At 35.7% G+C, this 26,985-nt stretch overlaps 1 protein-coding gene and 1 pseudogene across 2 annotated transcripts; both read right to left on the bottom strand.

The window, feature by feature from the left end:
* On the bottom strand, positions 1,194 to 9,393 carry LOC109727417 (putative rRNA methyltransferase YlbH). 2 transcript variants are annotated; one of them, XM_020257541.1, is made up of 10 exons: positions 9,114 to 9,393; positions 8,923 to 9,020; positions 8,718 to 8,828; positions 8,182 to 8,286; positions 7,193 to 7,297; positions 2,966 to 3,104; positions 2,563 to 2,627; positions 2,418 to 2,474; positions 2,001 to 2,249; positions 1,194 to 1,586 (listed from the first exon to the last, which is right to left on the bottom strand). In XM_020257541.1, the coding sequence occupies exons 1-9, from the start codon at positions 9,262 to 9,264 to the stop codon at positions 2,148 to 2,150; spliced, it is 933 nt and encodes a 310-aa protein (XP_020113130.1). In that variant the 5' UTR covers positions 9,265 to 9,393; the 3' UTR covers positions 1,194 to 1,586; positions 2,001 to 2,147. The 2 variants fall into 2 exon arrangements, with proteins under 2 accessions (XP_020113130.1, XP_020113129.1); XM_020257540.1 differs by having other exon boundaries at positions 2,563 to 2,678; positions 9,114 to 9,392.
* On the bottom strand, positions 10,815 to 25,303 carry LOC109727287 (annotated as a pseudogene).

Raw genomic sequence — 26,985 nt, 5'->3', positions numbered from 1 at the left:
TTCTCTGCTTCATCCGCTAAACATTCTTCATGGCAATATAACTATGTATCTTTTCAAATTTTCTACACTGTACTTTGTCCATGCAATTCCATTAATATATGGACAACGATTTTGTTATGTTTTTCGACTTAAACTAATATTTAATATTAAAAATATTTATGCAAATATTTTTTTTACTATCGTGCATTTATTGTAAATCTTTTCAGCAGCCACGAAGCACAGATCCTTAACTAGTTATGAATTAAAATGTAAAATACGTGAACTATAATACATTTTAAATACAGCCCAATTTAAAAAATTTAATTCTAGGATCAGATTTTGTAACATTTTATAAATAATATTTAAGCTTTTATAAATGGTCTTATAATATCTTTGAATTTTAGTATTTGAATTTATAAGTTGATACTAAATTTTTGGTGCAATGGATAGAAAATGGTAGATAACTAAACAAGGAAACCATCGCCTACTAGCATCTCCTCTAAAAAAATAAAACATAAAAAATAAAAAAAAAATTTTAAAATCCACTAGTGCCTCCGTGCTGCAAAGCATTTGAGAGAGAAACAATTAAAAGATTTGAAAAACTTCAAATACCATCCTTATAATTTTACACTTTTTCACTTTAATACTCTGTAGTTTAAAATGTATCAATTTAATACCCTATAGTTTCACACTTTCTCACTTTAGTATCTTATAATTTAAAATGCATCAATTTAATACTATATGGTTTCATTTTTTTCTTTTCATCGGCTCTGTTTATATTTCATTAAATCATATACAAAAAACTTAAGATAGTCTACCTGAATTTATCGAATATTTACTTTAGGACCTTTTAGTTTTAACTTTGTCACTGACTTTTTTTTTCTCAATTAATATTTCGTTAAATTATATACAAAAAAATTTCAGATACTCTACCTAAGTTTATCGAATATTTACTTTAGTACCCTTTAATTTTATCTTTGTCACTGATTTAACGAAAAAAATTAGTGAAATAAATAGTAAAAAGAGAAAAATGAAACCAGAGTACTAACTTAATACACTTTAAACCATAAGGCAGTAAAGTGAGAAAGTGCGAAACCACGGACCAATTTGACACACTTTAAATCATAAGGTACTAAAATGAGCAAGTGTCAAACCACGGGGGTATTTGAAGTTTACCCTAAAAGGATTTTGCTGTTGTCTGTACTTAAAAATGGGCTACTAGACCTTAAAATCAAAATATTTAAATTAGAGTTTCTACTAACATTTCCGTTTCACATCATTACCTCCGCCTAATAATCGACCACTATTTCCATCATCAGGAAGTACGTTAAATACATTACACCAACCTTGACTTGCCCAAAGGAAGCTGCATTACTAAGTGAAAGGAAAATTTCACCAGCAAGCGCGCACGCGGGCGAGAGATGTAATATACCTTGCAGAAATACTAATCCAACGGCCGGAGATTCAAAACTAGAGAGAGACGAAGAGAGATGTAATATGCCCTTGTAGAAAGACGAATAGAACAGCAGGAGATTTTAACTTCAAATGCAACTGAGCAACTCCATGTATACTGTGTTCGTCTTCAGAAACTGATCCGTGCATGCTCCCTGGTGGAACAAATAGAAAAGGGCGAAGATGAAATTCTTTTTATTTAGTTAGATAGAAACAAGTGGAAGAAAAGAAAACTCGCACAGGAGAGCTAAAAAAAGATTTGTAACATCCAACTCGATTAAAAAATACAATAAAGAAAAATGATTTGAAGGAAATACATTAACAGTGGAGGCAACGAACCAAGAAGTGCGTCTTTACTAAAACAGGGAAGCGCATATCAAAGAATAACGAAGACATTTTAAAGCCAAAACAGCATGCAAACTACTCTATATTATAAATAATGCAAGCGGGGGCATCTACATATCTGCTACACAATTCCATTGATCAAGAGAAAATATTATGGAAAATTTAGTACATTGTGAAAGAAGAATAAGAACAAGAAAGAGTCAAAGGGGGGAAGAAAAATGTACCGCTAGATGATAATATCGGCAGCTTTAAAGATTGTGCTACTCTGAACCTTCAATAGCAAGCATTGCTGACGTGATATTTTTCCAAGGAACTAACATGCTTCACAATTAAGTATAATCTTTGTAAATAATTATTTTTTAATACGGAGTTTACTCCAAAGTTAGCAAGGTCTTTCCTGATTTCTTCTTCTTCTCTGCCCAAGCTGGTCCGTAGATTAGCAAGTTAGTCCTACCAAACCGCCGATCAGCAATCTGTGCAGTGTTTATTCATTAATGAGCACAAGGATTAGAAGAATAATACAACATAAGGATTTCACTATTAGATTTACGTAAGGATTTCACTATTAGATGTTTGTAGACTATTATGAGCAAAAGATGAAAAGGAAGAAAAAGAAAAAGAAAAGGACTCCGTACACTTACCTTTACTAGGTGTCCACAAGTGTCAGCCATTGAAGTTTTTAGTGGGTACTCGACAAGCTAAATGAAAAGACGTATTTTATTTCTCCAACAAAACTAATAAAGGTTATATGCATAAATGAAAAGAAAATGTAGAAGAGTAACTCACAATAAAGCAGTCTTCTCCTACCAAAGGAGATTTGGCAAGCTGATCCATTAGTATGCTGTAATCGACTGCAGTATATGGCGGTGTCACACTAATGTAATCAAATGACCTACTTTTAACTGCAAAAAGAATGATACCACCCACATTAAAAGAAACATTAAATGAACTTATATGAAGTGAAAATTCTTTATGTCACACAACTAAAATCCTCTTGTAGCATAACAAACTATTTCCCAAAAAGATACATATGAAACATGCCGAAACTTATAGTTAAGAAGCATAGCATGTTAAGAATTGTTCAATTATAAGCCGATTGCACAAAATAATATTGGCTACAACATCATTGGCTCAAGTTTCTTATGTTTTATATGTATATCCTTTTTCATTTTTTTATAACAAGGAATACCTCTAGACTGTTGAACATGTTCCAAGAAATTCTCTACACGATTCATATGGATAACTGAAGCATCAAGGAATCCAGTCCATTCTAAATTTGGCCGTAGAACCTCAGACACAATCCAAGGATCCATCTCAACAAAGTGTGCCTGACAGGAGGTAGTGATCAAGAGAATGCAAGTAATAAAACATGCAGAGTGACAATAATTAAAAACAGAGAATATATATATATATATATATAGAGAGAGAGAGAGAGAGAGAGAGAGAGAGAGAGAGTTGAGCTAGAATGCTATCGATAGCAAACGGGCTTCGTTGCCACCCATTTGTTTTCGATGATGGAGCCTCCAAATCGACGATTGGCACCGTTGAACATAATATATATCAAGGTTTTAAGTGTCCGTCGGCACGGACCATATCCACCGTGCCGTACCGTACCAACAAAATACCGGCACGATACAGACCCCGTGCCGATGGCACAGCTCAAAACACTCTATTCTTTAAATTAGTAAGTAATTTTCTCAATTAAGTTCAAAAGATATGATAAAAAGGCATAATAAATAATTAGAATATTTTGTTGCTAAAGAAATTAAATACTTCATACTATTATGTGTCGGCACGCAAGAATTTTTTTGACCGGCACGCATCGGCACGGCCCGGCACGCACCGTGCCGTACCGTGCCGGCAAGTTTCCGACACGACCCCGTGCCACAACACTTAAATCCTTGATCTATACCACTTGAAGTATCTAGAAATCAAATTTCATACTTTTTCAATATTGTTCTCTTGTCCATCAAGTGGACACAACATGAACAGCTGAAAATGAATATTCTTTAAAAAGTGATGATAGAAATCTTATAATCAAGATCGAGAGTATAGATCTTGTTTTAAATAGTTTAAAGAATTTTCTAACCAAAATTCAAATGATTTGGATAGCTTTACACCGTTAAACGAGAAAACGCCTCACATCTACCATTAAAATTATAAATTTTGAAACCCTTTGATCATTAGATCAACGATGTCGAAAAGATTTGAAATTTGGTTTCTAGATGCTTCAAGTGGTATAGATCATGTTCAACGGTGCCGATCGTCGATTTAGAGGCTCCATCATCGAAAACAAATGGGTGGCAACGGAGCCCGTTTGCTACCAATAGCATTCCAGCTCAACTTTATATATATATATATATATATATATATATATATATATATATACAAGGATTTAAGTGTCGTGGCACGGGGTCGTGCCGGAAATTTGCTGGCACGGTACGGCACGGTGCGTGCCGAGCCGTGCCAATGCGTGCCGGTTAAAAAAATTATTGTGTGCCGACACATAATAGCATGAAATATTTATTTTCTTTAGCAACAAAATATTCTAACTATTTATTATGTCTTTTTATCATATCTTTTGAACTTTATTGAGAAAATTACTTACGAATTTAAAGAATAGAGGGTCTTGAGCTGTGTCATTGGCACGGAATCTGTATCGTGCCGGTATCTTGTTGGCACGGTACGACACGGTGGATACGGACCGTGCCGACGGGCACTTAAAACCTTGTATATATATATATATATAGAACTAGGCTACTATGCTATTAATACACCAAGTCATTGGTGCTACCAAGTTTTTGGCCATTGAATTAAGAGATGTGCGGTTAGGATGATGTGGGCCCCCTATGGTTGAGTGGGTGGTTGATTAAATAGTATAATCTAACGGATGAAAATGATCAAAAGGATAGATCTAACGGCGGAAAACTTGGTAGCACCAAGTGCTTCGTGCTATTAATAGCATAGTAGCCGGACTCTATATATATATATATATATATATATATATATATATATATATATATATAATAACAAGATGTTTTCTTGCCTAAGATTTGATGACAAAAAGGCAAAATTTGGGTTTTAACAACCTAAAATAAATAATCAGGTAATTATGAGTATTCAAACCAGTATAATCAATCACATTTTCATGCACTAACTACTTTGGCTTTGAGCAAAAAAATGAAAAAAATGTCATGTGCTCTTTTGTGATAGTACTTTTCAAAATTACTTAGAACTTTGATCTTTGATCAATCATAACATGCAATTATATCGTTCTCCTTTTGAAAAGATTTGGGTTTAGCACCAATTTTAGCAAATTAGAAGCTTGATACGATTCTATCGTATCAGTAGGGATAATTAGAAGCTTGATACGATTCTATCGTATCAGTAGGGATAAACGATCATTTCGAGAGGATCTAACCTCCTAAAAAGAGAGATATTAGAGAGATAGAGATAGATAAGAAGGGAATGAGAGGGAAGATAGAACAAGACGATCAATTTCTTCTTATTATTCCAAACCCTAGAAGATACACATTTATATAACCCTAATTACACTTTTATTGGAAATGACTGAAATATTCTAAAATAACAATATATTATTTCATAATTAGAAAATCCTAATATAGAAATGTATCATTCCACCGCCCTCGAAAGCCACCTTGTCCTCAAGGTGGAAAATCCTCAACCTCGTCTATTTTCCTTAGATCATCTTCTCTGTTTTCATCAGGTTCGGCCTCGATAAAAAAATAGTTGTTTTGATTTGCATCGATGTCCGGGACTATGTTTTTCATCACAATTGTAGGAAAGGCCCTGATCTCTTCTCACTTTTGCTTTAGCCGGTGTAAGGCGCTTTATGGGTGGAAGCATCTCATTAGATATAGGTGTCGTGAAGCAGACAAAAGAGAAGGCTTAGGCTTCATAATGCGATGGTGAGCTATCAACTTCTCTTGTAGATGAGCAAGGCCGATGGCGACTGACATAGAAGTTGGTCGGAAGGCTCGAACATCATGCTTTAGGTCCTCTTTCAGCCCACTAACAAAGCAACATATGAAAAATGCCTCAGTTAATCCTGAAGTGCGATTGGCAAGCAATTCGAATCAAGCCCGATAGTCACGAACACTCTGAGTAGGTTCTTGTTGTAATTTTGAAAACTCGCCCATATAGTCCTTATATATGGTTGGACTAAAACGAGTGTAGAGGGCTTCTATGAAATCCATCTATGCTACAACTCCACTGCTTTTCTCAAACCATTAAAACCATTGCAATACTTCCTTCTCCATATAGTAAGATGCGAGCGGAACCTTTTGGGCGTTCGGTATTTGATTAAATTTAAAGAATTGCTCCGCTTGATACACTCATTCAGTCGAATCCTCTCCACCGAACCGTGGAAACTCTAAGCATGTATGCAAGGTTGCACCAATATATGATTTTCTATAAAAAGAACCAATGCCCCCTCCTTTATAGGAGTTGGGAGTAAGGGTATAGAAGGAACCAATGCCCCCTCCTTTATAGGAGTTGGGATTAAGGGATGATTTTTGTTGGAACTCGAGACAGATGTGTCTTCATGTAGTCGCAGATCCATCTTTATGCTCATAGCGACAATCAAACCTTTGAGATCATTAACAGAACCGCTAATGAGTCATATCTCGGTCTCCAATTTGTTGAGTCGGGCGTCGACGTTAGAAAACTGAGCGTTCATCTCTTCTTTTCTTACGAACTCTCCGTCTATCATCTCCAGAAAATTTTTTTGTGCTCTAGTGAACACCATACAAGACTCTGATACCAATTGATAAGATTCTATCGTATCAGTAGGGATAAACGATTACTTCGAGAGGATCAAACCTTCTATGAGAGAGATATTAGAGAGAGAGATAAAAATAAGAATGAAGGGAATTAGAGGGAAGATAGAACAAGACAGCCAATTTCTTCTTATTATTCCAAACCCTAGAAGATACACATTTATATAACCTAACCCTAATTACACTTTATTGGAAATGACTGACATATTCTAAAATAACAATATATTATTCCATAATTAGAAAATCCTAATATAGAAACGTATCAAAGTTGCAATAACCAAGATTCAAAACAGTTCCATCACAATGCTGAATTCGTAGTGTATATTATTTTGTTACTAAGGACTAATCAAGAATAAGATGTTCTCATACAAGGCACCAANTTATTCCATAATTAGAAAATCCTAATATAGAAACGTATCAAAGTTGCAATAACCAAGATTCAAAACAGTTCCATCACAATGCTGAATTCGTAGTGTATATTATTTTGTTACTAAGGACTAATCAAGAATAAGATGTTCTCATACAAGGCACCAAGAAGAAGTAACAAAACATAAATAGAAAATTTTCAAAATTACAACAGAAAGGAACCCGTTTCAAGTTAGAACTTGGGAGCAAACCTCTGAACATCCTCGACTGATAGCTTCAATGCCAACAGATCCGGTGCCGCTATATAGGTCTAGCCAGCGACCTGGCCTCAACGAAGCAGGACAACCACTAGCCACCTACACATAAAACTGTCCACTTCGATCAAAATCTGTCATCATTTATTCGGGACAAGTGAAAATTCTATGATCATAAACACAAAAAATTCTTGAATAATAATGTTTGGCTTGGCTTCAAAAATTCTATTTTATACATTTAGTTGAAAGCAATCTGCAATTATTTCAAAATAATTTGAGTCCTTTCTCACAGAAATCATGTCTACAATTCCTTTATCAAACTGTGAAATCTTTAAGTTTTGTACATACATTTCTCTGTTCTCAGTCTCATTGCCTAAACTTTTTTTCCTCTTTATTTTTTGAGAGAGAGAGAGAGATAGCATGCTACTTGCTTTGTTCATTTTCTTAAAAAAAATGAACTTAGCTAAAAATATAAAATAACTAGACATTGAATTTGGGACCTCAGTACCAACCATCAAGCACTTTACCACCTATGCTAGCGATGGTCATTCCATGGCCTAAACTTTCATTTCTATTTGGATGAACATTGCATGTAGCATATTTCTCTATTCTGATACGTTTTAACATAATCCCTAATTTTTCTTTACCATAATACCATGTTTGCAGTTCAGTATCTGACATTATCTAATCTCAAATGTTCAGTATTGTTGAATCATCCATAACTAAATTACACAAATAAAAGGAGAAAATAAATTTAGTTTAACAATAAGAGTTTAGTGCTGAACCTCTGCTACAGAAAAAACCTAACATTAGAGAGCAATCTCCGCTGACCATTACTTTCCTAATCAGTACTTTTCAAGGATTTTCATGTCACTTGATAGGCAATTATAAAGTTCACATCAACATTCTTTATCAGCAAATGAACAAATGGTCTGATAATCGTTAGGAAATATGAAACCAGGAAGTTGCAATGAAGTCAAAATCACCTGTAAAATGTCAAATGCTGCTCCTCTTACAACTTCCATCATTGGTCGGACATCCATTCCTTTTGGAGAAAGCAATTTCCTTCTACGAGCTTTTCCCCCAAGCACCTACCCAAACAAAAAAGTTCTTGTTCATCAGCATGAATATAACAAGCATAGTAGATGACAACTTGCAGGTCAAAAATTGATCAAGACCAAACATTGTTCCTTTTTCGAACTTTCTTAACCACGCAGATGGGCAATTCTAGCATCCACATGTTATATTCAAACTTTATTATTGTTTTACTAAACCTGTCCCAATCAGCATTATAGCACATTAAGAATTCCACGGCACATTAAAAATTCTTACATCACCAATTCACATATTACTAGGTCGATGGTCAAAATGAGCACGGATACAAGTAAAGCAGAATTTAGGGCCAGTAAGAAGCAGCATATACTGAAGTATGAATGTTCTCCTAAAATTAACAAGTTAGCGGAGTTTACCTCAATTGCAAAAAAAAAAAAAAAAAAAAAAAGATGAAGCCGAAGGGAGCAACCTGAAGCAATCTATGAGTGGTACGAGGCGACTTCGGCGCTTCAGTGAGCACCGGCTTTTGCCTCCCTTTCCCTTCTTTACCTGCTTCCTCTCCCTTCTTCCTCCTCCTCAACTAGAAATTGTTCAAAATGTAGTACATGAATCAGAGAGATACGAAATTCAGAACATGAAGTTAGATGAAATAGAGAACAGATTCGAACTCAAACCCTAGGCGATTGCTCATCTATGAAATCAGATGGATCGAGGCCGTAGCTTTCGAGTATCTTCTTCTTCGCCTCCTCGCTCGCGTATTCCTGCCGAGAACCTGCAAAACCCTTCCTAAAATGATGATCTCTCGAAGCGGGATGAGAGAGAGAGAGAGAGAGAGAGAGAGAGAGAGAGAGAGAGAGAAACTCACCGGAGAAAGAGACGGTGGTGAGCGAGGTGCGATGAGCGAGGCGTAGTAGGGGAGAAGGTAGGAGAGAAAGAGAGGAGGGAAAGGGGTAGGGATGTGGTGTAGGAGAGTGGAAAGAGGGTGGGAGAGGAGAGGAAAGAGCGGAGGACGCCATTAATGCCGAATCCTGAAGCTCGAGCAGTGAAGGGAGAGAGTGTCGAGCAGGGGATAATGACGAGGATTGAGGAGGGGGGTTGCAGACGGTAGAGGAAAGGGGTGAGCATCGGGTTTTTTTAGTGCAACAGGCTTTTCCTAAAATTTTATTCTAAAAATAGATCTATCAAATTTTTATTTATAAATATAATTCTATAAAAACGGTGAATGATTCATCACTTTTAAAAGCGGTGAACCATTCACCGCTTTTTTTTTTTTCTCACTTTTTTTTTTATTTCTACGATGGTAAAAGCGGTGAATGGTTTACCGCTTTTATCTTTTTTCTACTCGTAATGAGAAGTTATGAATGCGATAAATCATTTATTGCATTTAGAGATCTATTTTTATAATTATTTTTTTAACAAAATTATTTTTATAATTATAAAAATTGATAGGTTTATTTATAAAAAAAATTCGTGAGCATCACAGTGAGAGAACCACTGAAGCGGGCCGCGGTGGGGTATTGGGGCCCAACATACTTTGCAAACGAGTAGGTCTAATGGAACGGGCTTCCGGAGAAGCTTCTGAGTTTCACTTATTTTTGAGTAGCTAATAGCATTTTAATCCTTTTGGGAAATAGTCTCCTTCAGGCACTTATTTCGGGGTAAATACAAATCAAATAAAAGGTTTAGATGTGACAATGTGTTTGGCAATAATTCACAAGCCGAAAGTAATTTGATTTCATGGTAATAATTGGAAACGAAAGTATAACTTATAAATAGTATGGAGCTATTATGCTTTCGAAAGTGTAAAGGAGTCGGTTCTTCTGACTTTTTGATTCCCAGATTAAGGATTATCGGATTGGAATGATAGTGATTCTTCTTAAATTTAGTGATCCCCCTAGAAAAATTAAATTAATCCAAAAGCTTGAAATTATTAAAGAATTAATTCAAACGTTAAAAGATTAGAAACACCATATCAGTGGTACTTCCGGAAGCATGATAGTCGGACTTCTAATAAGTATAACCATCAATCTTAATAGCCGTTTATGTTTTTCTTTGTTTGTGGGACCTTGGCACTTAGAAATTCTAAACTTGTCGGTTAACATACTTAGAGACACTATAGGAGCCTCACCACATTTCTGAAGACCCAGAAAACTTATTTTCATTCTTTAGATCAAAGCAAAATGCTATAAGCTATTTTTGCAATCATTTTTTCAACATGAACCTCTGAAAATTATTTAAAAAATAAACCTCTGAAAATTATTTAAAATAAACCTCTGAAAATTAACCTCTGATAATTATTTAAAAAATTATTATTTGTAGGCACCTCCGAAGGAAATTTGAACAAATTCATATCACACTAATCCATATGATAAATGGACAAACTGTTGAGATTAACAAGCTCTGATGCTATTCGCAACAGGTACTAGGATTAAATTATGATATTATGAACTATATCATTTCAAAACCATGCCACTACATTGAGTATCACTGAATTAACAGCTAATAAACATTATCAATTCCATTAAAAATCAGCATATCGTATGATAGTTTGATACCCTTGATAGAGTTGTCCCCTCAGAAGTAAATAAAAAAATAAAAAATAAAAAAATCACATCCACTTAGTACACAAGTAGCAATTTTGATTAAATAAATCATAACAATCATCAAACCATATCGTCTACCGTAAATTTACAGTTTTGCCTCGATAAACTACATTGTATTAACTTAAACCAAAATTTGTAAGACCCTCCACTGCAACAGGTAGGGCCATTCTTTTCTATTTCTTGCTAATCTTAACTAGACTGCCGTGGAAACTTCTCTTTCTAGAATGCCAAGGGTTCCCACAGGCTTTGTTCTTAAGCCTTTCGTCCCCACTTCTTCAGCAAGCCTTTCTCTGCTAATCTCTTTAGCTTCTGCTCTTTTCTCGTCTGTACTTGTTCTTCAAACCCCTCATCTAACATCTTCATTTTCTCAACTAGTCTGGCCTTAAACACCTGCAATATAAGCAATTTACATAAAAAATTAGCATCCAGTGCCAGCATAATATCTATATACCTTCAAATAAGCAAACTAATAACAGAAGAACTGCTCTCTGGAATGCTAGCTACTATTGCTATCACATGCCAAATTTCGTTAAACTAAAGAATATTAAAGCAAACAATAGCAACAATACACTTCAAACATAAACGTAACCGAAGAAACGACCTAACGGATAACAATTCACTCTTCTTTAATAAGGCTATAACAGAGATGATATTCTCAATCCAAGCTGCTTACTATTTCAAAACCATAGATTGTAGATATTACATATGATGAGCAATAAGTTCTTTAGAAGATATGATTCTAGTGATTCTTTAAGCTGTTACTGATATGTTATTATTCCGAAATAATTCATCTCTAACAGTGAAAAGGGGAATGTGCTTTGAGAAAAATTCTCCAGCTCTTAGCCCGGAAGTCATCACCCATCTCTATTCTGATTATAAAGAAGTGAACTATAGACGGTACTCAATTTTAAAGATCCATTTAGGCAAATCTACGATAGAATGGTCTTAATAAAATAAAATTAAGATACGTTGATTAGTTAAAAATAAGCATCATATCATTGCCATACTAAACCTCAGTAACAAAAGCTTATAGACTGTCCCCCTCTGCCAGCCCTTGCAGTATGTCCCACACGATGGACATATTCCTGTGGATACCTAAAAGCGAAAAGAAAAGTTGATTGATCAGATTATACTATATTATATTATGAATTCATATGATTGGCTTGGAGTTTTAAGGTCAAGAAAAAAAAAAAAACTGAAAGAGAAGTAAATGGTAAATAACAATAAACCTTGGAACATCATAGTTGATAACAAGATCAACTGTTGGAATATCCAATCCACGGCTGGCAACATCAGTAGCAAGCAAAATACGAACCCGACCAGACCTAAATTGCTGAAGTGAGGCAAGTCTTAGAGACTGAGACTTATGCGAGTGCAGAGCAACAGCATCCTGATCAAGTTCTTCCAATAACAAACCTAGAAAATGACCAGTCCTGCAATGACATTAATGAAGCATCAATTATATTCAATAAAAAAAAAATCAAACTGATAAAGTAGCATCACAAATCACAAGGTAGACAAAATAAAAAGAAATGCGAGAGTACAATACAATTTTTAATGTGCAGATGCAGATCACATCACTGACAAATATTGGCAGTCCAAAAATTTCACCATCTATCTCCAAATAATGGAAAAAGTTTGGAGCTGAATCACATGCCGAATATTGAAGTATAGGAGTACCCAACTTAACTAAAGGATCCTACATATAAGTTGATATGGCGTTGTTCATAGGCCTGCACCTTAAGTACAACCAGCTATGGCTGGCAGCCTAGATTGAGCCCTGGGACTGATCTTCCCATTAGCAATGTGCCTTTCATGAATTGAAGTTTATCCACTATAGGTAAGGGAGTAGAGCCCTGTACTTGTAATTGCACAGCTGGAGAATGAACAGAGAAAGAAGCTTGATTCCTTGCAGCTAAAGAGAATGACCCCTGTCCCACAAGATTTGTCCTAAGCTGCACTTCTGCTTCATCTTGATCCCCAACTTCTCTCTGCTCAACACCAATTAATACCTCTCCTAACTTTGGTAAGGAAAGAAAGCTCTTAGCGCGCAAAGCACATCTCCGTCTCCTGTCATCTGAAGGGAACTGGAAGATGGGAAAAGAAGACCTCTTCCAGGTGAATCCTAAATATATATTAATCTTGCATATGCGGCATCGTTATGTATCCTTCGTTCTTGGATTCTGCATGAATTTACTCACAACTCCAACAACAAACAAACGCAATGTCAGGTCGTGTGATCATTATATAGACTAGCATGCATGACTGAACGTAGAGCCAAAATTCACTAGCAGACCAAGTCAGACGCAGGTGCCAAATCCTCAAAGTAGAGTGTAGATCGGCCTAGTGCACCAACCACATGGTACGATGGGCACTCAAAGACCTGGTGAATGATGGCCCACCCCACCGAAGAGAGCTTATGTCATATGGGAACTCATGGCTGGAAACAATCCTTAAGGTTTTGATGTCCATTGTCCAGTTACAATAATAAGAAAGAATCAAAGTCCTGGTTGGTTGGTGAGCCTAGTGTTAGGAGACTATCTAGCTTGGTTCGGAGAGCACTTGTTGGGTTAAAGATTTGTTTTTGCTAAATGTTATGGCCTAAATGCTGAACTATTGAACCTACTTGTTCGGATGGGTGCTCACCCCAAAGTGTTCCCGGACTGCATGCATACATCCGTAAGTAACTTAGTGCAATATGGCAAATTTCATTGAGAGTCAGCAAAGAAAAGAAAAACAGGTCTACATTATTAATGTGTATTTGAGAGATTGTCCTCGGGCTGGGGAGTGTCCACATGAGTTCTTTCTTTTATCACTTAGGAGCCGTGCGAGATGAAAGTCCCATGCATGGTTTTGAATGAGAGAAAGAAGTGAGGAATTCTCTTTTCGACTCTGACTCTCCCACTCTAGTCATTGTTTTCCTTCTTTCCGATACTTCGAAAGTAGTTACTTCAGCTTTAGCCACACGAATTTTCGATATTCCTCGTTCTTTCTCATCAAACGAATGGCATCTTCTCGTCAAAAGAAGACACTTGGTTACTATCATGCAAAGACATAACTAAGAATATATGCGACCAATAAAACGAAGACAAATGGACTTGCAAATTTACATGAAAGCTTTTCTATAACTAGAACAACTACTAGAGATCACATACCTGCAAGTAGAAACGAATACTATGGCCGAACGGATGCCGTCATCCACCATTTTCGTCAAAATATGGAAAAGGTAAAGCTCCCTTGCATCCGGAGTGATATGAAGGTTCTGTTGTTTAAAAGATTCAACAGTCTTAAACCCTTTGTATTCTTCAAAAAAGTAAGACTTCTTTGCGGAAATCTCAAGCAATGACTGCAGATTATCTGTCATTGTTGCTGAAAACAATAAAGCTTGCCGATTTTTGGGTAAATATTGAAATATCACCCGAAGCTCCTCCTCAAAATTGACATCCAAAACTATCTACTTCATCCAGCACTAGAAACTGAGGAAGCCAAATTACTTGCTTTAGATACTCCCGCTTAGACAGGTAAGACTATTATCGTGAATTAGTGCAACATGGCATTGTCTAAAGTTGGCATGATCTCTCTTTGAGCCTCCATTAGTTTAACATCATTCATATTTGATTAGTCCATTTTCTTTTGCAGGGCAGTAAATAAGTGCTAGTTACAAATAAAGTAACAATTTAGTATGAAAACTGCTGATGATGCAAACTTTGCTCAACAAACTACTATGAAATAAACAACTAAATTTCCTACGAGTCTTATAAATCCCCCCATAAGTACATTGTCCAGTATACCAACTACACAGTTTTTTACCCTCTTTCCAGTAAAAAGGAAAGGAAAACTATAAGAACGTAGGCACATTTTTTTTTTCCAGTAAAAAGGAAAGGAAAACTATAAGAACATAGGCACATTCTTTTAACAGTAAAAAGGAAAGGAATGTTGGAATTAGTTTAATTTAAAAGATTTGAGTTAAATCTAATAGATAATTAAAGGATTTAATTAAAATTTCATCTAAATATAATATATTTAATATGAGAAAATTGGGCCCACTTAACTCCCTTTCTCTCCTCTAACCATGAAAAAGGGGTAACGTATCTCACTTTCTAGCGAGACGTGGGATCGTGGATACCACTTTAGCGGAACTTCTCACAACGGTTCTTTGGACTGTCAACTTATTATAAAGGCACATTCTTTTAACAGTATCGTGGATACCACTTTAGCGGAACTTCTCACAACGGTTCTTTGGACTGTCAACTTATTATAAAGGCACATTCTTTTAACAGTAAAAAGGAAAGGAATGTTGGAATTATTTAATATGAGAAAATTGGGCCCACTTAACTCCCTTTCTCTCCTCTAACCAAGAAAAAGGGGTAACGTATCTCACTTTCTCGCGAGACGTGGGATCGTGGATACCACTTTAGCGGAACTTCTCACAACGGTTCTTTGAACTGCCAACTTATTATATAGGCTAAATTATAGAAAGGATCGTGGATACCACTTTAGCGGAACTTCTCACAACGGTTCTTTGGACTGTCAACTTATTATAAAGGCACATTCTTTTAACAGTAAAAAGGAAAGGAATGTTGGAATTAGTTTAATTTAAAAGATTTGAGTTAAATCTACTAGATAATTAAAGGATTTAATTAAAATTTCATCTAAATATAATATATTTAATATGAGAAAATTGGGCCCACTTAACTCCCTTTCTCTCCTCTAACCAAGAAAAAGGGGTAACGTATCTCACTTTCTCGCGAGACGTGGGATCGTGGATACCACTTTAGCGGAACTTCTCACAACGGTTCTTTGGACTGTCAACTTATTATAAAGGCACATTCTTTTAACAGTAAAAAGGAAAGGAATGTTGGAATTAGTTTAATTTAAAAGATTTGAGTTAAATCTACTAGATAATTAAAGGATTTAATTAAAATTTCATCTAAATATAATATATTTAATATGAGAAAATTGGGCCCACTTAACTCCCTTTCTCTCCTCTAACCAAGAAAAAGGGGTAACGTATCTCACTTTCTCGCGAGACGTGGGATCGTGGATACCACTTTAGCGGAACTTCTCACAACGGTTCTTTGGACTGTTAACTTATTTAAAAAACTACACTTTGCCCCCTTAAAAAATAAAAAATGCTCACTTCGACTCCCGTCGTCAGTGCTCCGTTAGAAATTCGTTTATATCCTATTATTATATATTTTTTATACCCAAAATACCCTTAAAACCCTCATCTCAAATGCGCCTCCTCTCTTCTCACCGATGTCCTCGACCGCGCCGCCTCGCCCTCCTCCGCCGCCTCGCCCTCATCTACCCCTTCGTCCATGCCCACACACACGTCCTCGCCCTCCTCCACTACCTCGCCCATCTCTCAGTCCACACCACCCTAATCTCCTCCCTACCGTTGCCGAAATGGAAAGGCGGCGAGGGTGCAGGAGAAGCGGGAAGCAAGTAAAGGAAACGAAGTCGGAGTCGGAGTCGGAGTCAAGGGAGGCGCGAAAGACAGAGGAGGAGAGGTTGCAGATGAGCAGGATTGGGGAGGAGACGAAGAAGGTGAGGAGCAATTTGGTCATTTTATCATCACAGTTAACACCGTACCCCTCTGTGAATAATTTCATTTTTAAAGAGGCAAAATGTTGGTTTTTAAATGCTATGGAGAGAAAGTAAAAAATCGGGTTTTGATGGAGGTTTTCTATAATTTAGCCTATTATAAAATAGAGGAATAAAAAAAGAGATAGATATAAGATTCTAACTAACAGATTTTCTCCTTTCGTTCGTCCTTTCTCTACTCTATCTTAGTTAATTTTGTAAAGTTGAGATTTTGAGAGCCAAATTGATGTTCAATCAAGCACTCCTTTGAGACAGTGCAATCAAAGAGATCAGGATAATCTGAGTGTTGTATCGCTAGAGCAACTAGCCAGAGACTCGCAAATGGAGAGGCTAAAGTTACTCTAGGATAGTGCATCACACGCCTTACCAGGCTATTTCCCAAAACCCTTTTTTTCTTTCAATTTAGTTGTCTTTAATTTAATATTTATTTGTCAGTAGATTTAATCAAAAATATATGAAATCAAATCAAATTCTAGAATTTATCCCAACAATCTAGAGTAACTTTATCTGGAATTTGATAAAATTTATTTATCAATTTCTCATGATTTTATTTCAATTTTATTTATCAGGATTAGGGTAATTATTCAATTGAAACATAATTAGGTAGAGTATAATATTTAATCGGAACATAAGAACGCAGAGTATATTATACATATATATTAGAGATCAATCTAATATTATATATTAGAGTATAATACTCTAATATTATATATTATACTCTAATATTATACTCTAACATATTATACTCTAATATTATATATTGGAGTATAATATTTAATCGGAACATAAGAAGGCAGAGTATATTATACATTATACATATATATTAGAGATCAATCTAGATTTTGCTTTTAAACCTAATTAAAATAGAGAATATAGATTTGTTGATATTAGAGTTAATTCTAGATTAGTTATTATCTGTAGTGAAAAAAAAAAGAAAAAAAAATTGTATATTTCTTATTAAAAAAAGCAGTTGTGCGACAAAAATCCTGTTTTTAGAATTAATTTATCTAAATCCCAACCTTGGACTTGTGGCTTGAAGATAACAATTTAAATCTTTTCCTGTTTTTGAGAAAAAAAAAAAGTATAAAAAAAAGGGAACCAAATATAAAAAAAAAAAAAGTGTGGTTTCCTACAAAGAGTTTGCTGCAGTTTGGGCTTCCGAGATTTAATTAATTATTTTAATTATTTTCTATAAAACAATTAATAGATCGATAGCCTTTTATTTTTGCTGATTGCTAGTTTTTATTATTAGCATTAATTTCATGATTAGTGCTTTCTCTTTTGGAACTGTTGTAAATTTATAGTTTTATTTTTGCAGTAGAGTCGTAATATTTATTAGCTCTATTTATTTATTATAGCATGGATGATGCTACATCTGCAAAATCAAAACCATTTGATGGAACAAATTTCCGTCGATAGCAGAATCAAATGCAATTCTGGCTCACCACTTTGGGATTAATCTTAGCTATTTCTGATCCAACCGAGATGACCTCGAATCTAGGTCATACTAAGACACCTCTGCTGTAAATCACCGTTGGGGTTCAAAGAAGTACACCAGTAGTCTCTCCCACTACAGTGGCCACACCATCCACACCTCTCCCCTCTTCTGACACAACTAATTATCACTGTCAGACATTGTTTGAAAAGGCATGCCTGAGGCGCCCACGTCAGGTGAGACGAGAGGCGCGTCTCAGGTGCGCGCCTCGCAATAATTAAGTTTTCAAGGAGTTTTTATTCAAGTTTTCGAATTGTCGGATTTTGAATTTGCATATTATACTTTAACCCAATAAGATACTTAAAAAATATTAAAAAAAATCTAAAAAAATTCAAGTTTTTGGATTATCGGGTTTTGAATTTGCATTTTATACTTTAAACCCGATAAGATACTTAAAAAAATCTTGAAAGAAACCCAAAAATTCCCTAAAAAAATCAGCTGCTCGCACCTTCCTCTCCTTTTCTTGTTCTCCCACATCCTCTCTCTGTTGAGCATCCAACAGCAACTATGCTAGAAGCAGGAAGCAGTGGCAGCAAACCAGCGATGGCCAAAATAAGCAACCAGCAACAGCAGCAGGAGGAAAACAAGAAGCAGTAGCAACGTCAACAAGAACATCAAATTAAACTATATGCATGCGTTTTCTTTACTTTTTGATGGTTATTTTGAGATTTTTTTAATATAGAACATTAAATTAAATTAGGCTTAGTAAAAGTGCGCCTCGCCTTCTTGAGGCGCGCGCTCCGCAGTGCGCCTCGCGCCTAGTCTCCAGAAGTGTCTTGTGACTCTCCGCGCCTCGCATCTTTTTAAACACTGCTGTCAGAACAAAATATTAAGTGCTTTAAGTGAAAAATTATATGACATATATTGTCATATTACTTCAGCCAAAGAAATATGGAAAATCTTAGATGCTAAATATGGTCAATCAGATCCTAGACAAAAAAGATTTAAAGCTTATGATTTTATAAAGAATGGTAGAAAATAAATCCATAATTGATCAGTTAAATGAATTTGAATTAATAGTAGAACAACTTAGGTCTAGTGACGTGACCTTAGATGAAAATTACGTTGTAGCTAGTCTAATTGATAAATTACCACTATCTTGGTCAACTCACCTCTACAACCTAAACCATATTCAAGGTGAATTAACTTTGAATTATGTCCTAAACTCTATTAGGGTTGAGGAGAAAAATAGAACAAAAGATAAAAAAGAAGAAAAACAATCTGTGATAAATAATTTGGAAGAAAATACCAAATTAAGGAAAAATCAAAATAGAAATAATTTCAATAAAAAGAGAACATTTAATAAAAGGTGATTCAATTATAATAATAACAATAATATTAGGAATAATAATAATAATAATAATAATAAAAAAAGAACTCGCGCTGAGAGGAATAGTAGGGGTCGGTGCTACTACGTGTGTGGCAGGACGAACCATATCGCCAAGAACTGTTTCTACAAGAAGACGTCTCCCCCAGCATCAAAACGAAGAACATCAAATACTGGGCAGCCTCAAGTTAATATGCTGACTGTTGGACCCAGTACCACTGAGACGTCATCCAGGTTTCTTTCTTTTTTTTCGAAATAATATGACCTTAGATGCTAATGACTGGTGGATTGACACCGGGGCTAATGTGCATGTGTGTGTTGATCGCTCTTGGTTTTCCATCTATCAGGTCTCAAGTGGAGGAACTGTGACTTTGGGCACATACGCTACAGCAAACATGTTGGGAATTGGTCGAGTGGGTTTGAAGTTGTCTTCTGGCAAGACTTTGACCCTTCACAATGTCTATCATGTGTCGAAGATTAGAAGAAACCTAATAAATGGATCCCTACTTGTACAGAGAGGTTTTAAATTAGTTTTTGAATGTAATAAACTTGTAATTAGGAATACATTTTGTAGGAAAAGAATTTTTATGTAATGGTTTGTTTAAGTTGAATGTAAATTTCTCCGCATGTAAATACAAATTCTCATGTTTTGAATGTTGAGTGCTCTTCCCAAATTTGGCATCCCAGACTTGGACATATAAATTTTAAATCATTAAGTAATATGATGAAATTAAATTTAATTCCACAAGTAGAAATAAATAAGAAAATATGTCAAATATGTGTACAAGCTAAACTTCCTCGACAACCCTTCAAAAGCGTAGATAGACTCTGATTTACTCGATTGGTTCATAGCAATGTATGTGATACAAGTCGAGTATCTCGAGGAGGAAATAAATATTTTGTAACATTTATAGATAACTTTTCCAAATATTGTTATGTATATTTAATGAAAACTAAGAATGAATTATTAAATAAATTTAAAGTATATAAAGCTGAAGCTGAAAATCAAACACAATAAAATAAAATTTCAGATCCTATCAAGGAGGAGAGTACACATCTAATGATGTCACATCATTTTGCCAAGAGCATGGCATCATACATATGGTAACTGCTCCATATTCACCTCAATCAAATGGGGTAGCTGAAAGGAAAAATAGAACTTTAATGGATATGGTAAATTCAATGATATTAAATTCAGATGTACCTGAAAATTTGTGGGAAGGAGCATTAATTTCTACCTCTATAATTTTAAAGAGAGTCCCTCTAAAATATACTAATAAAACGCCATATGAGCTATGGAAAAATAAAAAACCTAATTTAAATTTTCTTAAAGTGTGGAGGTGTTTAGCAAAAGTAAAAATACCTGAAATTAAAAGAAACAAAATAAGACCTAAAACAGTTGATGCATTTTTTGTAGGATATGCAACAAATAGCAATGCAAATAGATTTTTAGTAATTAATTCTGAAATAAGTGAAATATAAAATAATACAATTATAGAGTCTAGAGATGCAATTTACTTTGAAGATAAATTTTCATATAAAATTAATATAAATAATAATATACAGACAAATAATCAAATTTCAAATACAAGAATTAGACCTAGAGATCAAAATGTAGATGAAGAACGTGAGCCTAGAAAAAATAAAAGAGCAAGAATACCTAAATATTATGGAGAAGACTTCTATATATTGCTATTAGAAGAGACACCTACAACTTGTGAAGAAGCAATGAAATCCATAGATACTGAATTTTGGAAAGAAGACATAACAAATGAAATTCGACCAATTAGAGAAAATCAAATTGGACTTTAAATGATTTACCTCCAGGATGTAAACCAATAAGTTGTCAATCGATATCTAAAAAGAAATTAAGACCATAAGGTACTGTAGAGAAATATAAAACTAGTTTAGTAGCAGAGGGATTTACCCAAAAATCTGGAGTTGATTATTTTGACATTTATGCTCCAGTAGCTAGAACTACAACAATTAGAACTCTATTAGCTCTAGCATCAATTTATAAATTAATTAAACATCAAATGGATGTTAAAACCACATTTTTAAATAGATAATTAGAAGAAGAAATCTATATGGTGCAGCCAAAAGGATTTATAATGCCAGGCCAGGAAAATAAAGTATGCAAGTTAAGTTGATCTTTATATGGCCTCAAGCAAGCTCCTAAACAATGGCATGAAATGTTTGATAACTTAATAATTTCAAATGGATTTGAAACTAATATGTCCGACGAATGTGTTTATAGTAAAAGAATAAGGATCAAGTTGTAATCATGTGCTTATATGTTGATGATATATTAATATTTGGAACTAATATGGATGTGATCCTTATTCTTTTACTATAAACACATTCGTCGGACATATTAGTTTCAAATCCATTTGAAATTATTAAGTTATCAAACATTTCATGCCATTGTTTAGGAGCTTGCTTGAGGCCATATAAAGATCAACTTAACTTGCATACTTTATTTTCCTGGCCTGGCATTATAAATCCTTTTGGCTGCACCATATAGATTTCTTCTTCTAATTATCTATTTAAAAATGTGGTTTTAACATCCATTTGATGTTTAATTAATTTATAAATTGATGCTAGAGCTAATAGAGTTCTAATTGTTGTAGTTCTAGCTACTGGAGCATAAATGTCAAAATAATCAACTCCAGATTTTTGGGTAAATCCCTCTGCTACTAAACTAGTTTTATATTTCTCTACAGTACCTTATGGTCTTAATTTCTTTTTAGATATCGATTGACAACTTATTGGTTTACATCCTGGAGGTAAATCATTTAAAGTCCAATTTGATTTTCTCTAATTGGTCGAATTTCATTTGTTATGTCTTCTTTCCAAAATTNTTTTTAATTATGCTCTCTCTCTAACTTATACTCTCTCTCCCTTTTTTCTAAAAAGATGTTGAAACTTTTGGTAACATTATCTAAAATTAATTAAACTAATTAATTAATTAATTGTATATTTTTTGCAATATTAAATAACATGGCTAATTAATATTACTATGCGAACCAAATACAGGAATTCCACATTCTTAGTAATAGGATGAATAGGAATAAGATTCTCGGATATCTTTTATTCCTAGTAATCTTTCATAAATGCGAACCAAACGCACCCTTAAAGAAAAATACCGATAATCCCGTTTGTATTGATAGATATGCTCAAATCATAGGGTCATTGGGATTTTCAATTAATTTTACTAGACCCGATTTAGTTTTTGTTGTAAATAGGCTAAGTAGATATTATATAATCCAAGTAGAGAGCACTGCGTGGCACTTGAAAGAGTATTTGCTTATATCAGAGGCACTCTTTCATATGCATTACATTTTAGTGGTTATGCTTCAGTCTTAAAGGGCTATAGTAATGCAAATTGGATCAGTGACACCGTAGATGTCAACTCCACAACTGGATATGTATTTATTTTAGGTGGTGCAGCAATCTCGTGGAAATCAACTAAACAAACAGTAATAGCTAGAAGTACTATGGAATCAGAAATGATTGCACTTAACCTTACCGTTAGTGAGGCAAAATGACTAAGAGAATTCCTACATCATATTCCACTTGGTGAACATCCAATTCCACCAATATCAATACATTGACTGTAAAGCAATTATTGATAAATGTGCACAGAAAATTCAAAAGTAAAGATGAGTCGACATATGAAAATGAGACATAAATATATTAGAGGGTTAATAAACAAAAATGATATTACTATCATTTGTGAGATCCATAAAGAATATTGCTGATCAACTGACTAAAGGTTTATCTAGGGCATTGGTCCTAGAGTTGTCGAGGGGGATGAGGGTAAGCCCACAATAGAAGTCATTGGCGGTGGGAACCCTACCTAAATGGTAATGGGTAGAAACAAACTGAATGTATGAACTAATGTGATGAGCACCACTTTATATTTTCCTATCCCTGTGGCGACAGTGCTCAAATTACAAAAGATAAGGGATGAGGAAGAGCTAAGCTCTAAATGGTTCAGAGACCCATGAGGCAGGGTGTTACCTTACCTACACCCTTATTAGGACCTACTACGGCTTCATTTAGGATTGCGGGGAGATTGCGGGGAGATTGCGTTACGTGTTATGAAAAAGTACGTCGGAAAAATACCCTATTTATTTTCATACGTAATATTGCGTTCCGCATATCGCGATAAGTCAGTTACGATATATTTTCTGCAGTTACACCGGAGAACGCAAAAGCATATCCTATATGCTTTTACCCCAACTCCATTTTATTTAATAGCGTTAGATGGACCTCAATACCAAACTAAGCCTAAGTGTATGGAGTCGTGAGGCTGTGACTATGGAATTTGGGCTAATTCCTAGAACATAGATGATTCGATACATGCGCATGGCCATTAAAAGCACACATATGCTATGAACGAAACCGGCTGTACTGTGTGCATGATTTGTAGAAATCCGTTTCACCGGCCCGATTCAAGGCCTAGTCCATCGAATGCTCGTGGATGTATACAATCAACACTAAGCTAAGGTTCAAACTGAAAGGTACCTATAGCCGAATGCAAAGTATAAAGATCTCAACTAATTTTGATGGCTTTTAATTTTTTATATTTATTAATGGTTTTGATTGTTTATATGTTTTCGATGTTTGAGAAGTTTTTTTTAATTGAATTTTAAATTAAGCGGAGGAATGTTGGAATCAGTTTAATTTATAAGATTTGATTTAAATCTAATTGATAATTGAAGGATTTAATTTAAAATTTAATCTAAATATAATATATTTAACATGAGAAAATTGGACCCACGTAATTCCCTCTCTCTCCTCTAACCGGAAAAAGAGGTAACGTATCCCACTTTCTCACGAGATGTGGGATCGTGGATTCCGCTTTACCAGAGCATCCCACAACGGTTCTTTGGACCGTCGACTTATTATAAAACAGAGGAATAAAAAGACAGATAGATACAAGATTCTAACTAACAGATTTTTTTTTTTCTGTCGTTCCTTCTTTCTCTACTCTATCTAAGTTTATTTTGTAAAGTTAAGATTTTGAAAGCCGGATTGATGTTCAATCAAGCACTCCTTTGAGACCGTGCAATCAAGGAGATCGGGATAATCCAAGGTGTTGTATGGCTAGAACAACTAGCAGGAGACTCGTGGAGGGCTAAAGTTATTGTAAGACAATGCATCCCACGCCTCACGAGACTATTTCCCAAAACCTTTTTTTCTTTTAATTTAGTTTTGTCTTTAATTTAATATTTATTTGTCAGTAGATTTAATCAAAAATCTGTGAAATTAAATCAAATTCCAGAATTTATCCCAACAAGGAAAGCTATAAGAACATACGCACCTTGGTCCTGGAAAAAACAGCAACTATATCAGGATCCCCCTCAAGAAGCGTCCTGATTCTCCCGGTCGTCGCGATCACGACATGCGACCGCCTCGCCAGGCCCCGTGCCTCGCCGATGGAGTCGAACCCTCCGATGGCGACCATGCACTGCAGGTTGAGCGGCGAGCCCAGGGCCCGGAAATGCTCCGCGAGCTCGCGCGTCGGAGTGAGGACGAGGGCGAAGACGCCGAAGGGGTCCTCGGCGAGGCGGTGGAGGATGGGGAGGGCGAACGCCGCGGTTTTGCCGCTCCCCGTTTGGGCGATGCCGAGGACGTCGTCGCCGGCGAGGATGCGGGGGATGAAGCAGAGCTGGATGGGGGTGGGGCGCCGGATCCCGAGCTCGCGGCAGGTGGCGACGGCCCACTCGGCGAGGCCGACGCCGGAAAAGGAGGCGGCGCCGCCTCCCGCACCCGCGGAGCAGTCGGGATCGGGATCAGAGTCGCCCGTGGTCGGTGTCGATCGAGAGGGTGGGATTGGGGGGTGGTGTAGAGAGGTTAGGGTTTTGGGTTTGAGGAGGAGGAGGCAGGGGTTTGGATTTGCGTTTGTTGGAGGAGAAGATGCGGCGGAACGGTCTCTCCACAGAGCTTGCTGGTTCTTCCAGGAGTCCAGGGGAAGAGCGAAAGACAGAGAGAGCATAAGTTCCACGGGTTTAAAAGCCACAGTTATAAATTACAATTTAATTTATAAGTTTTAATTTTTAAATTAAAAATTTTCAAATTTTAAATTTAAAAATTTTAATTTTAATTTTAATTTTTAAATTTTAAATTGGCCAATTTGTATAAAAAATTCACAAGTTTTAAGTTTTCGCAAAACTGGGCGTCTTTTTCGATTTTGCAGATTTGATCTGAATTTTCAACAAACTAACCAAAATATCGTTATACATTTTTCTCTTTTTTTTTATTCTAACGTTTTTTTTTTTTTTTTCTCACCGAAGAAGNCCCCCGCACCTCGTGCCCTTGCCCGCGTACGCCCCGCCCTCCTCGCCTCCGATCATGCCTAGGCCGCACCGCGATTCCTTTTTTTTTTTCCTCTCCGACTCTCTCCACCCGCCGTCCCCACCACCGGTGCCGGCAACAAAGAGGAAGTGCTTTTTGGGGCACAGAAGCACGCCGGCGAGGAAGGGAGAGAAAAATAATTGCACTCCGATGAGGGCGATGGTTGCGATAGAGGGCAAGGAAGGGTCGTGACCAAAAAAATTATAAAGAGAAAGAAAATAAGAATAATAAAAAATAAAAATAAAAATAAAAATACAAATAATTTCTACAGGAAAAACCAAAAATTATAGAAGAATGAAGAAGAAAATGAAATTGCACTTTTAAAATAAAATTACATAGTTTAAAAAAAAAATTTGCACTGTTTTAGATCAAAGTTACACTCTTTGAGACAAAAATTACACTCTTTGGGATGAGAGTTATACTCTTTAGGCGAAAGTTGCACTATTTGGATGAAACACTATTTGGATGATATTTACACCATTTCTTATTCTCTTCTTCTTCCTCCTCCTTCTTCCCCTTTGTTTTCTTATCCTCTTCCTCCTTCCTCCTCCACCTTCTCCGCCACCGTCGCCATCAAGCACCCCTCGCGCCACCGCCCCCCTTCTCTGCCGTCGCCGCCACCCTCTTCTCCCCATAAATTTTTATACAATGAGTAATCTTCTAGAGAAAGCAATGAACTTTACTTTACTATATCACTTAGGCTTAATTTGGTATTGAGGCCTATCAAACGCTATTAGATAAAATGGAGTTGAGGAAAAAGCATATAGGGATATGCTTCTGCGTTCTCCGATGGGACCGCAGAAAATATATCGTAACCGACTCATTGCGATATGCAGAACGCAATATTACATACGGAAACAAATACAGTATTTTTCCAACGTACTTTCTCACCGCACGTAATGCAATCTCCCCGCAATCCCAAACGAAGCCTTAATCTATATTGGCAAATAAGAATGAAGAAGGATTAGTAAATTACCTCCCCAGTAGCAATTGTTATCTCCGAGAAGATGAACTAAACGGGGCTCGAAGAAACATGAATGAATGCCAAACATTGCTGCAGAGTTGTACACGTTTCTCTTCAAAGTACAATTTACTGTGACCATTTTGGTCGAAACTTCAATATTGTCCGTACCCTCTCCAGCGTAGAAGTTACTCATTTCCAAACTCTATGCCGAAAAAAGAAAGTCTAGTTAGAATAAACTATCCATATAAGTAGTCACTATCTCATTACCAACATTTCACCCGAGAGAGATTAGTTAAGAATATAAGAATGATCGAGCGAAAAACTTGGAAGTTTCGTCAACAAAGCTCAATCTTATTAAGCAAATGATCAAGGGGGGCG

This window comes from Ananas comosus, linkage group 22 (genome assembly GCF_001540865.1).
Source record: "Ananas comosus cultivar F153 linkage group 22, ASM154086v1, whole genome shotgun sequence".
NCBI lineage: Eukaryota > Viridiplantae > Streptophyta > Magnoliopsida > Poales > Bromeliaceae > Ananas > Ananas comosus.
Note: the sequence above shows the minus strand (reverse complement) of the source record. Positions and strands in the feature narration are given on the sequence as shown.